The sequence below is a fragment of the Ahaetulla prasina genome, chromosome 2 (assembly GCF_028640845.1).
Source record: "Ahaetulla prasina isolate Xishuangbanna chromosome 2, ASM2864084v1, whole genome shotgun sequence".
Lineage (NCBI taxonomy): Eukaryota > Metazoa > Chordata > Lepidosauria > Squamata > Colubridae > Ahaetulla > Ahaetulla prasina.
The window spans coordinates 35,901,245-35,917,565 of record NC_080540.1 but is presented as its reverse complement, the minus strand read 5'-3'; the positions used below and the strand labels follow the sequence as shown (position 1 = coordinate 35,917,565).

General features: G+C 37.2%; 1 protein-coding gene across 2 annotated transcripts in view; it reads left to right on the top strand.

Moving 5' to 3' along the window:
• The window catches only part of CADPS (calcium dependent secretion activator), a 445,851-nt gene that overhangs the window by 348,680 nt on the left and 80,850 nt on the right, over positions 1–16,321 (top strand). For both annotated transcript variants that reach the window (XM_058171468.1, XM_058171467.1), the window contains 2 exons: positions 3,373–3,447; positions 5,665–5,748. In XM_058171468.1, coding sequence (XP_058027451.1) covers positions 3,373–3,447; positions 5,665–5,748 — 159 coding nt within the window. The remainder of the gene's footprint in view (positions 1–3,372; positions 3,448–5,664; positions 5,749–16,321) is intronic.

The following is a 16,321-nucleotide window of genomic DNA, read 5'->3' as shown; positions in this document are numbered from 1 at the left end:
AATAACCAGTTTAGAAGATGGGGTTCAGGGAGGATGTACATGGGGTCTGTTCCTTTGTCAAGTGCCTTTCTGGAAAGGTTGCTTCCTGACTGTCCTCACGCTCCTGTGCCAAAGGAGGTCCGTCAGTGGTTCCCAGCTAATTTGGATCAACCTAGCAGCTTTATTCAAAGAATGGATGGGGATAATCCCCAAGTCTTTAGCCCCCTGATATAGGGATGGAAGGCAGAAGCAAGCACTAGGTGGGATTTCAAAATGCTGCTGCTTTTCCTTGCATCCTTTGTTGATCTCCTGACCCTTGCTGCCAGTTGCAAGCACTGTGTCTTTCTTAACCTCTCCAGCACTTCTGTGCCATTATCGGTGCATGCATGCTCATGCACTCTTGAAATGATGCTGAATTGCTTCTCCCCGCCCATTTCTACACGCACTTCCATACCCGTATGCATCTAGAACAGCCCTCTGCAATGTAGTCCAAATGTACGCAGCCAACTGAATGGGGTGGTAGAGTCCTACAATGGTAGAAGGAGCTCTACAGATTTAACCTGTAAGTAAAAGAGATCTTTGCTCCACCTGGTTGGGAGAAAAGATAGGTAGGGAGGTACCTTATTCCAGTCATGTTGTTTGTGATGGCATTTGCCATTTTGTTTGATGGCAGCTGAGAGAAACTCAGGCACGGAGCTTTTCTTTCTTCTCATTTCCCTTTGGCAGGGATCTTCCCAGTGTTTTGTTTGTTTGACTGGAAATTCAAAGGATAAAACCTTTGGGAGCTTTTGCATAAAATGTCTGTGCTCTGTCATTGAGCGCAGGCTCTTGATCATCTCAATTGATCCTCTACCTGAAGATTTTTCTTTTATTTCATTTAGACAGACATGTTACAAACTCCTTACAGAATAAGGTGGTATTGTCTGCTCTACTACTTGGGATCTCTACCATCGGATTCTATTGAATGTGTAGATGAGGATGTCCAATCTTGGCAAATTTAAGGTCTGTGGACATCAACTCCCAGAATTCCACAGCTAGCCAACTCCTAGAATTCTGGGAGTTGAAGTCCACAAGTCTTAATGTTGCCAAGGTTGGACAGTCCCACTATAGATACAGCCCAAAAGTTAGCCTTGAACATTTGATATATCTGCCCTCTTTTTCATCCCAATTGTGTGGCTCTACAAAGCTTGAAGGGGCCATCAGTGAAAGGATGGCATTGGGTGTGCCGCATCCCATTTGAACAGAAAGTTTATCTTTCCTTTAGCCATATCTCAGATCTGGAGATTATGCATCAGATAAGCTACCAAATCCCTAAAAACAACTAAACCATTAATCTAACGATAGAGTGAACTCAATTGGAGTAAGATGACATTATGATGGTGACTTAAATGTTAATTACAGCTGGTAACTAGAACAGCCAAGGACCAATTTGATTCTGAAGTACAAAATCAGTCAGGAAAGCTCCTTTCATTTTGGGAGCATCTCTCTTTCCAAGAGTCATTATCATAAAATCCAGTGAGCAAGAGAGCTTAATAAGTCTGCCCATTGAAACTCAAAAAAAAAAAAAAACAGCTGCCACACCACTGAACTGTTCATATGGTCTTTTTTTGTTTGTTTGTTTGTTTTCAATTGTAACAAAAATGATATTTCTCTGTCTCACTAGGATGTTCTATGTATGTGTCCTGTTCCCTTTTCAAAAACCCTTTTTGAATTTCTGTGCAATTCTCTCCAGTAGCAATCTCTCTGGTATTTCAGGAAAAAGGGAATTTATTCATAATTTCATTTCCTGTTGCTTATTGTTTCTGTGCATGCTGCTGCATTTTCATAGCCCCCCTGTTTATACGGTCCCATTCTTTTGAAGGTTTTGTTTTTATTTATTGTTTACCTTCATATGTTCTTTTTCCTGTCTTCTGCACCTTCCTCTTTATTTCTGTCCCCAATCATCTGAAAGTTTGCTAAAGAGTGGGTAAGTGTGTCCTTACATTTTGTTTTCTTTTCTTCCAAGTTCCTGTTGTAGAATGTGACTGTTCCATTGAAAAAAAAAAAAAGCAAACACTGAGCAGCTCAAACTAGCAAAGGAACTTTAGTCAATGCTAAGGGACCAAGGTCTGACACATCTAATTGCCCCTCACACTTCTTTGTTCCCTAAAGCGCAATTCAGTATTTACCTCAGATCTGTCTATTCTAATGCTTTTTTGTTTTGTTTTGATTTATTTTATTTTTTTGTATTTTAGATTTTTTTTTGCTTGTATATTAACATTTTAAAATAACATTAGCACAAACAAGTGGCAATAAATACAGTGACTAAGATCAGCACTTTCAATGTTTTATTTAATGTGGGGGAGAGGCGATGTGGAAGAAAATCATCGTATATTAAATATTTTGTCTGTTCTTGGCAAAACAAAAGAATAGTGTTTGTTTAGTCATCCAAAGACTTTATTTTTTTGAAGAAAAAGGAAGTGTGTTTATTACAAATTAGCTGAAAATGTTCTTATCTTCCTTGAAAACAACTCAGAACAAAGTAAGTTTGATCTGGTCAGTATTTGGGTGGAGAAACGGAGGGGGTGGAGGAACTCTGTGTAGAAAGTGACGTGGATGTTTTGTTGGTGTCAATCTTTTCTATGAGTTGGCATTGACCGAAGGCCCCAGCATGACCTAACTGGAGGGGTCCCAGTACTGCACTTGCCATCTTTTGCATGACTCAGAACACCCATGTTTCAATCATTGTTACACTTGATCATAAAGGCCCCAATTCACTCTTGTGCTTAACCAGCACATGAATTGGAACGCTACGTACTTATCTAATTTCTTTTCCAAAGGTGGATTCTAAAACCGAAAGCCTGCTTCCGGTCGTTCATACTGAAGCTCCACATACTGAAGCTTCTCTGCTTCAATGTCACTCATCTATAGGTTTCCTCTGACTGACAACAGCTTTGCTCTGCGCCCCAAAACAGCTGCCCTTGTGCTAGCCAGTGTTGAGCTGTATTTCAAGTTGTTATTTCAGACTTAAAGAATGAGCATCTTAACCGTAAACTGTAAACAACAGATGTAATGTGCTCTTTTACCGCTGGCGCTCTCTTATTTTCATGATTTACGTACAGCAAAGAGATGCTAGACGTTTATCCTGCATGCATTTGATTCTCCTTAATGTTGGCTCAGCTGCATGCACGGAGTCAAAATTAGGATTTGACCAACATTCACAAATTTGTGTCAGAGGCTCCTTAGTCAAAGGCATTGTGTATATGTTAATTCATTACTGGCCACTACATTAGAACACATGTTAATCAACATTCAAGTACCATAGTCAATATCTACAGTAAAAGTAAATAGCTGTGTGTATTGCAATTGATTTACACTAATAATATTTTACTTCCATTCTTCTTCCATCCATAGCACCAGTACCATTCAAAAATAGATGAACTAATTGAAGAAACCGTCAAAGAAATGATCACACTCCTTGTAGCAAAGGTAATGTTGAACCTCAAATGAAGGGACTCATGGTTAACATTATCCTTTAAAGGGAATACACACATTCCTATACAAATGCGACACATTAAGACAATTGGGTAATTTGTTTGTCCTGAAATAAATCTAACGCCACTTAGTCTTGATAGATTGAATGTCTCATAATTATAGACATTTTACAATTCTGGAAGAAGTTTTATTTGAGTTTTTTTCCCCAAAAAATACTATAATGCTTGAAATGGTGTTGCTGACTTTATTCACATTTATTTTTAGTCTTTTTATGCTTGCATAGTTGTGAGATCTCTTTTCAAAACTAAACTTTAGCAAAAGCATTTGCTTAGTTTTTGCTTTGGGAAGTTTGCTTTCCTTACTACTTTCTTTAAGTGAGATGGAAAAAAAATCTCTTCCCATAAGAAGACATTTGCTAATCATAGAGTTAATTTTAGACTGATGCAAACATTCAGAAAAATCAATAGAAATTGTAAGCCATAAAAAGTCTAAATATTTGGAATGGGAAGATACATAAATTGAAATAATAAATACATAAAATTGACCAGTTGTAGATCGCACTCAGTAGTGGGTTTCACTTACCTTTGCTACCGGTTTGGTAGCTTCTGCACCGCACAGAGCTTATTTGATGACATCTGTGCGGGTGGGCGGAGCCTCCCGCCGCTGCTGCTACCGGTTTGCCCAAACCAGGTAGAACTGGTGGCAACCCACCACTGATCTCACCTTGTTGGGCATCTCATTCATGTTCTCAACATCAACTACTAGTAGCTTTCAAAACTATGATTTATGATTTTTAAGATATAGTGTATCTTTTTATTGAATGGATTTAGAATATATATTCTAGTGTATTGTAGTGTACGTATATTTAATTGGCTTGGACCATTTTGTGACATATGTGTAATTTTTGTTCCTCTTACTTATTCATCCCCAAGTACTTGGTAATTCCATCAGAAATTTCATCCTGTCATGAGAGAAAATGGGCCTGGTGTAAATGCTAAAATACTCTAAAACAAAGCGTTCTTTATACTCCTTGTGAAACTTTAATACATTTATTAAAACCATCAAAGAGGAATGCTTGGACACCCTCATAATTCAGACCTAAACATTTGCCATATCTGCAACATTAATGCAAGTTTATAAATTCTGCCATTACATTGAAATAATGTGGCTGCACTTAACGGAAGTTATTTGGTAGAAAAAGGTAAAAAGGTTCTAGGAAATCAACATATATAAGGCTACTACAACTATCTGTAGAGCAGAAGGCAGGTGTTATATCAGTAATGACGTATACTAATTCTACCAATAAAGAAGAATATTTGTAACTCAGGTTAAACTGCAGGGTCCGTGACATTTTCTGAGTTTGGTTCTTTTCTTGTAGACATTTCATTACACAAACTAGACTAGCATTGATTGTGTTACCTAATTTCGATAATGAAATGTCTGCAAGGAAACAACCAAGCTCAGAGAGCACCCTCATATACTAATTCTAATTCCAATCAGGAATTGTTACTGGGAAAAACAATTGCTTGTGAAATTCTTATACTTGCAGCTATAATAATTGGTCTTGACAAGCCTATTTATTTACAATAATGTTTTGCTTTAAAGTTTAAAAAAATGATTATTTATTTTGTTTATAAATCTCATAAACTAATAAGTATTATAAATGCTCCACATTTTCTTCTTCAAAGTCTGTTTGTAGTAATAGTTAATCTATGTGCACTTGAAACTGATGCCAAAAAACCCAGGGTTGGACTGTCCTTTGTTCATTTTATGAAGTTATTCCATTATGTGAAACTATTATTGAAGGTCAATTAAATAATCTTAAGTAATAACAGCATTAAATGCCAAAATGCCAGAATAATGAATAAGTTCCTTTAATAAGCATATCTTGACTTTTCTTTTGAAAATGATTACTCTATTAATTAGAGTATGAGGGTTTTTTTTTAAATCTAAGTGTATCAGTTAACATCCATTTGAGCAATTGTCCTATTTAGAAGACTGAGGATAGAGTTATAAAATCCCATTTACACCAATAGTCTGCTGGCTTCCTCAGCTGTCATGATTTGATGAAGAAGAGCTTCTTGTCGTTTGTGTGTGTGTGTGTGTGTGTGTGTGTGTGTATGCATGCACACACAACATGAGACAGAACGTATTTGGGGTTTATTTCTGTTCTCTCTGCTTGAAATTTTTCTTTTCTTTTCTTTTTTTCAGTTTGTCACCATCCTGGAAGGTGTGCTTGCCAAGCTATCAAGATATGATGAAGGGACCTTGTTTTCTTCTTTCCTCTCATTTACTGTAAGTTGGTTTGCTGACACTTAAAGAGTTGGAATAACTTGGATCATCCTGGCAATTTTTCCTTGTTATTCCCTGAATATGTAGGGATCTAAATACAGGCAGTCCTCGACTTATGGCCATAATGGAGCCCAAAATGTCTTATTGGCAAGCGAGATGATTGTTAAATGAGTTTTGCCCCATTTTACAACTTTTCCCCGCTATTAAGTGAATCATGGCAGTTGTTAAGCTAGTGACACAGTTGTTGGGTGAATCTGGCTTCCCCGTTGACTTTGCTTGTCCGAAGGTCACAAAAGGTGACTCTGAAAGTGTCATAAATATGAACCTGTTGCCAAGTGTCCAAATGTTGATCACATGACCTCAGGGATGCTGCAACAATTGCAAGTGTGAAAAATGGTCATACATCCCTTTTTCAATGCCGTTGTAACTTTGAACGGTCACTATATGAACAGTTGTAAGTCGAGGACTACCTTTAATGCTCAGAAAATAAGAATTAGAAATTGTTGGAGGCCAAGCTTTGCTTTCAGCTACTTCTGATTACCTGGTTTAAAAAAAATAGTGATGGCAAGACAGGAATGGCTCTATTATCCAGGTCCAACTCATGATATTTTCGTGCCTGAATCAAAAGTCTACATGACAGTCCTTCTCTATTCAAGAATGTGACTAGAATAATAGCCGATATAATCACATTTTCCATTTCTGAGATGGTTTACTGGCTGAGGAAAGGTCATAGAACATACAGGTAGTTTTTGACTTATGACCATAATTGAACCCCAAATTTCCGTTACTAAGCAAGACAGTTCTGAAGTGAGTTTTGTCCCATTTTATGACCTTTCTTGTCCCAGTGGTTAAGTGAATCTCACTGCAGTTGTTAAGTTAGTAACACGGTTGTTAAGGGAATCTACTTCCCCATTGACTCTGCTTGTCAGAAGGTCACAAAAGAGGATCACATGACCAAAGGACACTGTAACATAAATTACAGTTGCCCAGTGTCATGGGGATGCTATGACAGTCATAAGTGTGAAAAATGGTCAGAGGTCACTTTTTTCAGGACTGTTGTAACTTTGAAAAGTCATTAAATGAATGGTTGTATGTTGAGCTCTACCTTTATGCTACAGAGGAGAACACTTAGATAGCTTAGGTGAAGTTGATAGGTAGTCATTGTTGATCTCCAACAGCTACTACCTGAAGAGGGTGCCTCATAGTAAAGTCTGCCCTACTTATTAATGCTGTGTGATAAAGAGGAGGGGGTTATAGTTGGCAGAACGAAAGTATTTAGAGCGCATATAGCAATAGCACTTAGACTTATTTACCACCTCACAGTGCTTTACAGCTCTTTCTAAGCAGTTTACAGGATCAGCCTATTGCCCCCAGTAATCTGGGTCCTCATTTTACCAACCTCGGAAGGATGGAAGGTTGAAACAACCTTGAGCCACTCAGAATTGAACTGCTGGCAATCGGCAGGATTAGCCTGCAATACTGCATTCTAACCACTGCACCAGCATGGCTCTTATGTGACTTGGAGAAGCTAAAAAACTGGATAAAGGGGGAATCCAGGATGAGAAGGAAAATAGAAAGCAAGAAGAAGTGTTTGAAAGTCATGAGGGAAAGATCCAAACATCCAAGAATTCAAGAGCTATGAATGGGGTTTTATGTGGTGGATTGAATATAGTTGGATGGCGTACAGATACTCCATGACTTATCACCTCAACTGAGGCAGTTGTTAAGTGAGTTGCACCTCATTTTACAATCTTTTTTCCCACAGTTGTTAAACAAATCACTGCAGCTATTAAGGGACTCTTGCAGTCATTAAGTAAACCTGGCTTCCCCCATTGTTGGCAGCCAGTTAAGAAGGTTACAAAAGGTAATCACATGACCCCAGGACACTGCAACCATCATAAATACTGTACATGCCAATTGCCAGATGCCCCAATTCTGATATTGTGACGTAAGACAGTTTTCTCAGTGTTGTGGTAAATTTGAACAGTCACTAAGCAAATGATTGCAAGGAGGGAGGGAGGGAGGGAGGGAGGGAGGGAGGGAGGGAGGGAGGAAGGAAGGAAGGAAGGAAGGAAGGAAGGAAGGAAGGAAGGAAGGAAGGAAGGAAGATTAAAAGAGTTGATTCATCACAACTAAAAGCCACTAAGTTGGGAAAGATGTAACAGAGCCTTTATTTTACCTTACATTACAAAGTAATTAATTTGAAGTCTTTATTAACTGCCTTTCAAGATAAATTTTAAGCTGTTTTAAAATATAACTAAAAGAAACAATCAAGATGAAAAATAAAACTCCATTAAATCTGGCAAAACCAACTTTTCTTCATTGCTGCAGTGCATACTATCACAGATACAATGTTTCCCCGAAAATAAGACCATGTCTTTTTTTTTTTTTTTTGAACCCTGAAATAAGCGCTTGGCCTTATTGCCATGCGCTCAAAAGCCCAATTGGGCTTATTATCAGGGGATGTCTTATTCTGGGAGAAACAGGGTAATTTTGCAAAGAAAAAAATAGAGCCACATAAACTTATTCAAACTTATTTCAAATCAATCCAGCCATTATCTTAGAATTTCTGCCCCCACCAAGCAGAAAATTGCAACTTAATTTTTGAAATTAATCCAAGTGGTCTTAGGAAGAGCATCTGCTGCTATTTCCCTCTCTGCGTGCCAGCTATTTTTGATTAAGAAAATAAAATGGCTATGGAATATTTTCTTTCTCAAGTCCAAGGAAAAAAGTTGTATCTAATTTTTCAAGCTTAAGAAGTACAGCTTGCATGCCCATTCTCAACTTCTGGTTCCTCTGTTCTGTTCTTTTGCACAAAGAAATAAAAATAGAATGTCTATGAAGACATCAGAATGTCTATGAAGATTCTCAGTCATCCAGGTCATACTTCCTTGTTTTTCTTTGAAGACTTTTTGCTTCTCATCCAAGAAGTTTCTTCAACTCAGAGCTGAAATCCAGTTGCCTCTTGAAAAAGCACCTTTGGGATCAAGATCAGCACAAGAATAGATATTCTGCTACTGTCACTGGAAGCTCCCACTGCTGCATTTCACATAATCATCACACTACATTTACAAATTAACAGAGTTGGAAGGGAACTTATAGGTCATCTAGTCCAACCCCCTGCCCAAACAGACTACGCAATTTCTGACAGATGGCAGTCCAGTCTATTCTTGAAAGCTTCCAGTGATGAAGCTCCCACAACTTCTGAGGGCAATTTGGTTGATTGCTGTCAATGTCAGAAAATTTCTCCTTATTTCCAGACTGAAACTCTCCTTGTTCAGTTTCCATGCATTATTCCTTGTCTGGCTTTCAGGTGCTTTGGAAAATAGCTTGACTCCCCTCCTTTCTGTGGCAGCCCCTCAAATATATATAATAGAATTAGTAGACATTCTTGCAGAACTAAAAGTAATAAGGAATGCAGCTGACGGAAAAGATTAGAGACATTACCTATTGAAGGATCATGGAGATGAAAATACCTTTACATGTTAAGGAAAGAAACACCAAGAGAAAACCTAATGAACATCAGGTAGCAATTTCATTTCTCTAATTTCAACACCCAATTTCAATCGGAGTTAGAAAATGATGTATTGCTTGGTTAAGTTTTCTTTTTCTATGAGACAACTAGCAGCACAGGATGTAGAAGTGCTCCTTTTGAAGGTTTGCGATTAACAGCTTCGCCGTTATTAAGATGTTTTCTCTGGTTCCAGTTTCATCCTCTCTGGTATCACACAGTATTTTCTGAATGGATGACCCAGTGTGCATGCTGCAGATGGGTCAATGGAATTTCGAGAACATCAAACTAGTTCTTAATTCAGGGAGATAATCCAAAAGCTTGGGTGCTTTGGCCTTTGCTGACGGACACAGCAAACACCAATCAGTGTGAGTTGCACAGCCTGACCTTAAATTGCTACATGCAGTCATTATGAAGGATTTCTTTTAAGCCTACATGTAATGCCAAACCAAGAACTTAAAACACTGTTGGCAGACATGCCTTTAGAAGTTGGGAGCTGTCCTTGAAACCCAGTCATTGAATATCACTGTCACTTTAGAGGCAGTTCTATCCTATATCTTTAGAATGAAAATAACATCACTGATCAACATTTTAAGATTGTTTTTTTAATTTAAACGATTTTATTGGTTTATGATATAACATACCAAAAAAGTACAAAAGCAAATAATAGGAAAAATAGGGAAGGGAAAAGGGAAGGGAAAAGTATGGAAAAGAGGGGGAAGAAGAATTGGGTATGTCTTGTTTAATGAAAAGAAGGACTAGGGGTGACATGATAGCAGTCCTCCAGTCACAATTAATCAATGGAATAACTTGCTTCCAGAAGTTGTGAATGCTCCAACAATGGAAGTTTTTAAGAAGATGTTGGATTTGTCTGAAGTGGTGTAGGGGTTCCTGCCTAAGCAGGGAGTTGGACTAGAAGACCTCCAAGGTCCCTTCCAACTCTGTTCTTCTATTCTATATAAAGAAAGAAAAGGCATTGGCTTACGACTTCCTTTGGTTCAGTAGAATAGGGTAGTAACATCAAACCACAACTTTTTACTTTTACATATTAGTTTCAACTAGTTATTTCTATAACAACAAATCTAATTTGCCAATTAGATAAAATTAATAAAACCCAAAATCAAAGTTTTCTATTTTTTTTTTACCTCAAGCACAAATTGGTTTCCAAGTAGAAACAAAAGTATTTGTGGGTTTTTTTCCCTTAATCAAAGCAGTCAATGTTAAAATCACTCTTACAAGAACATACCTCATCTAACAACTAGTAATGGCAGTAGATTGGGTTATTTGGTTCACTGAGTGACTAAGGGTGACTATGATCCAGCATTCTTGGATTGGATAGATGTTGTAACTCTTGTAGACCAGTGGAGTTCATTTATCTGGAGGATCCCATAAAGCAAACAGCAGAAAATACACTTCTCCTGAGTGAGGTATGTTTCATATAAACTTTGTAGGACCATTTAAGGATACAATTTTCTTCATTGTGGATGCATGTTCAGAATAGCCAAAGATATTTCTAATGACATCAATAACACCCACACATATTATAGATCCGTTGCAATATATGCCTGTGAGAACAGCTGCTCCAGAACAATTGATGACAATATAATGTGTAACTGAAGAGTTCAAATACTTCCAGAAAAGAATGAAATCCAACATACCACATAACAGTGTATCAACCAGCTACAAATAGACTGACCAAAAGATTGTCCAGATTTTCAAGACTGCTTTGCAACAAAAGTTGGGATAAAATGTTGTATTGAATCAAAAGTATTCAAACTTCTTATTCTTTTTATTGCAACACAATGGATCCAACAACACACAAAGCCCCAACCATATTGCTCTAGTTGAACCTTACATTCCAGGCTGTACCTTCTGAAACATAATTCAAGAAGAAACATTCAAGACAAACAAGCAAGTTTGTCAAGCAGCAAGTTAAGCAATTGTCTCAGGCTGAAAGATGACACTTTTCTATTGTAACTTGCAAAAGACTATAAAAAAGAACCAAACTGATAAAAAAAAAAAAGAAATGGTCTTCTCTCTTTGTGTCATAGATACATGATAATATATGGAGACACATATTGACGAGCTGGAGATATGAGAAATAAGACATTGTTTGCAGAATCCATTGTAACTTCTACTTCTAGAGAGACATGCAAGTGTGGTTGCTCCAGAGTCACCAGTAGCTTTGGACACACCAAACATTCTTGCTTGAGATACTGGACCTTACCCAAGTTATATATAAAAGCCACTATATCATGTAGATTATATCTTGGCAGAGAAAGGTACAGGGACTGAGTCTTTCTTATTAGGTCTGTCTGTGATAGTTAATGAATTATGTTTGCTTGCCTGTATATCTTGTAATTTTTCCAAATTCATTGGAGTTAGTTCTTACAGAAGTTTCAGCTCTATGTGAGCCACATCTACCCATGAATCAAATTTTTTGTTTAATTGGTAGAAAAGACACAATAGTAATAGTAAAAATAGTAATAGCAATTGTCCTCCTCATCGAACACCAAGCCATCTATTCTGTTGTCCAGTATACTAATTAATCTAATATGAAAGTCATAGAAAATATATGCAGATGTCGGTAGCAAAAGATTTTCAGCTCTTATTTTATTATGAGCCATGGTGGCACAGTGGTTAGAGTGCAGTACTGCAGGCTACTTCTGTTGACTGCCAGCTGACTGCAATTTGGCAGTTTAAATCTCATCAGGTTCAAGGTTGACTCAACCTTCCATCCTTCCGAGGTGGGTAAAATGAGGACTCAAATTATTGGGGGCAATTTGCTGACTGTAAACTGCTTAGAGAGGGCTGTAAAGTACTGTGCGGCGGTATATAAATCCAAGTGCTATTGCTATTATGGTAGGCACATTTATTCCAAGTACTAAAAAAATGTTGTAATGAACTTTCTAATCTTTTCTTTTAACCTTCAAGCTGGATGTTTCAGCTCTTTTAGAAAGCATTTTAGCAGAAGCAAAATATGTCTGCTGAACCATGTGAGTAGCATATTTTGTTTTAATGCACTACATGTGGAGCTTCTCCAACCATATTGCTCTAGTTGAACCTTACATTCCAGGCTGTACCTCCAAGTCTTGTGCGACACTTGAACACTAAAACACTAATTTTGGCAGATTTTATTGCAAACGAGGAGACCACATCCTACAACATGAAGACACTTGTGAAAACAGCCATTCCAGTTTAGTTATTTCATTAATAGAAGTGTTGCCTCTTCTGCAAGCACATTTTATACATCAAAATGTAAATGTTAATAAACAGGGTCCTGAACCAGAATTGAACATTGAATGAGATACTGCTTAATAGATTTACATTAGACCATTTACCTTGTTGAGCTGGACTGGATAGCTTGTTTTAATTTATCCAGAAAATAAAAGCATAAGAAGAAAGGAGGTTGAGGATGAGGATGAGGATGAGGATGAGTCTTACAACTCTTTAACGTCTACTAAACTATGATTTAACAAACTGAGAATTGAACAATTGAAAGAATCCACCAAATAAGATATTACTGAGAAACATTTCATATGCTTATGATATTGTTCCTAAAGAAAGCTTAACATGTTAGCATCATTCCCATAGTTATCTTGGCAAATAATCAGAAATTATGTTATTGCTATCTATTCAGCCTCCTACTGTAAAGGTAAATATATAATTCCAAAAGGGGAAAAAATGTAGCTAGAGCATTTTTTTAAAAATTCAAAACAAGCAGCTTTCTCTCAACTTCTTTCATCAAACATTGTTCCGTTTCTTGGAAAATGACATGTCACCGGGGCTCTTATGACAAGTCGTTTTATCACCTAGTAGGATACCTTCATTTTCAATCCTTGCTGTGAAATCTATCTTAAAATTATTACATCAGTTTTCTTAATAGCATTCGCACTAACCACATCATTATAAAGTACTTGGGGTGGGGGGGAGTTCTTCCTGTATGAGACAGTGAGACATCATTCCATATTTGCTTGGATAGCTGAAGTAGAATGCTTTCTACAGTCAGTGATGTTCCTTGGATCAAGCAGTCCAGTTATTTAAATAGGTATATTTGCCTATGAAATGAATTGCACCGAGTTGTAACGACACCTGGCAAGGATCCATTTAATATGAAGAGCCTTTTCTCTTTGAAGAGGGGGAAAAAATGATTTCCTACATTAATTAAACCAGAGAATGTATTTTACCCTTGGGAGAGGTTACAAGCAATCTTATTTTTGTTCTGCACAAATTGTTGCCATAAACTGAGAACTTTCATGGGGGGAAAATCACATCGTTCCCAAAGCGCTGCAGCCTAGCCAAAAAAATTTTTAAAAAATAAAAATCATACAACACCCGGCATGTGGAAACTGCCATCTATCTAGCCAAAGTTTGCACTGAAGAAAAACAAGCAGTTGTGGTCGATTGGTTGTTGTTATTGTTGTTGTCGTTTTAAAATTTATAGAGGCAATTGAGATGGGAATATGGAGCATGTACTGAATTATTGCTGTATTTTAGCTTTTATCCATATTTATCATGACATATATTTATTTCATTTTGCTGTTATTTCAATGTCAGGGTTATTATTAAGTAATTTATAGTATGTTCTGACTTTATTTTTAACCAAGGAGTAAGCAGTGCGTTCTTATGACCACTGCAATAGATAATACCACATACATTGATGACATAATTTAGTTAATTCTATTACTAGGGTATCTAATATGAATTTAGGATCAAGAAACTTTCGCCAAGTTCAGCATCTTTATCTTCTTGGCCCTGTCTCCTCTTCTTAGCCCTCTTTTCAATTTCGTTTGATGATTTTTGCTGATGGTGGTGCGGAAAGGGCAAAATGTTAACTAGCTAATTAATGAAAAACAGCTGAATGGTGTGAATGGAAATCCTGACTGCAGGATCTTTTAGGAAGTGGGAATGATCTTATGCACTTGTTAAGTCAATCATGAGGTGTTTAGCAAATCCAACTTACTTAAAGAATTACAAATATCTAGAGAGGCTTATGGACTTTCCATGACTATCTGAAGTTAAAGGGCAGCTTATGGCAGTCAACAACCTGCCTTAGAGCTTTTGGGAAAACACCTTTTATAAGACGAAAGGTTTATCAGCATGCCATTGCCCACTAAAGTCTTGCCATGGGTCTGTGCTTTTGCCCAAATGTACTAGTAAGCTTAATCTCAATAGTAGTGCGTGTCAATTTTTGCTCACAAAACGATGTCAGTTTGCTCACACGTGGGCTGAAGCCTTTATTCTTTCAACTTGAATGGAAAATCCTCACATGAAGTGGTTGATCTGTGAGAGGATCCAGGCATCTGATTTTACTCAGAGATTTAGAAATATTTAGAAGCAGGTGAGTATTTTAAAACCCAAACAAGGATGGTGTTCAGTGATGTATTCTAATTAAATGCATATTTGTTTCAGAAATTCACAGCCTTGCAGATGGGATGCATTCTGGTACCCTCATCAAAGGGTCTTTCTATCCATCTGGAAGCTGTTCAGTTATCTGTGTTCACTCAGAATTGCATGGAAATTTACACACACACACACACACACACACACACACACACACACACACACCTTTGGGTGCCAGCTGCAGAACTAGTCCAATTGTATATATTACTCATCAGGGAAAGGAGCAGAAAAGGTTTTTGGCATTGTCAGACCAAAATAAAAAAATGGATAAATTAGAAAATTAGAAGTTTTGCTCCTTGTTTTCAGAAAGGTGCATTAGACATGGGGGGGTGGGATGAGGTGAGGAAATACCATATACCTCAGGACTCCTGGGATATTGGGAACATTTAAATGCCAAGTCCAATTCTCACATACAATCAGATGCTCCCCTAGCCCAGATAATCGTGGTATGGAAGAATTGCACAGAAGAATCCGATGTACAAAACCCCAGTAAAGCATCACTCGCTACACAGATGCTTTTGCTGCTGCTATTTTCACAATCACAGCTGCCCTTTTTGAAGCCACCCGGTTCGCAGAAATCCCAGTGTGCTATTGACAAGTAGGATTTCTTTCACAACTGTTTTTCACATACTATTTCTCGATGTAATTTTGTGGGTGATAAGGAGGTAAATAAAAAGCATCCCGTTCTCAGGTATGAATCTCAGCTCAGGGAGTGAGTTACTTCTTGTGGTGATTTAGATTTATTTAAGTGCTGAACTCAAACAACTGTCCTGTATTTAGGAAATAATGATGGTGTTCTTTCCAAATGAAATAGGCAACATAATCCACTATAAATTTGTATACAATCTGGAATGTTTCCTAAGGGTTCCACATCTTCTTTGCAGCCTTCTTTGCAGAATATTATAGAGCCTAGTATTTCTTTTCAGGAGCTCTGATTCCCATTGTAACAAGTAACAGGGAAGATATTCATCTAACATTGCAATGGCCCTATAATAAATTGGTATGCTTTCATTTACTAACTTACTCGTATCCTATGATTGTTTTAAAGGTATGTTTAATGCATGTACTGCTTTATATTTTGTCCTTGAATAATTTTATTTTCTTTATTTATTTTTATTTTCTTTATTTATTTGTCACAACAGTATATATAAGCATAAGCATGAAATAATATACAATATATAAGCATATATATGAGTATGAGTATGTAATTACTATATTAATTGGATACAATGAAAGGAAACAATAGGACAGAAATGGTAGGCACGCTTGTGCTCTTATGCACGCCTCTTAGAAATGGGGTGAGGTCAATAGTAGACAGTTTTTGGTTGAAGCTTTAGGGATTTTGGGAAGAGACCACAGAGTCAGGTAGTTTAATCCAAGCATTAACAACTCTGTTACTGAATTCATATTTTCTGCAATCAAGATTGGAGCTGTTAACATTAAGCTTAAATCTATTGTGTGCTCCTGTATTGTTGTGATTGAAGCTGAAGTAGTCTTCAACAGGAAGGACGTTGTAACAGATGATTCTATGAGTTAAACTCAGGTCATGTCTAAATTTTCTAAACCCAGGATTTCAAGTCTGGTGGCATAAGGTATTTTACTGTAATCAGAGAAGTGGAGAACTCTTCTTGTAAAATATTTCTGGACACGCTCAATTGTATT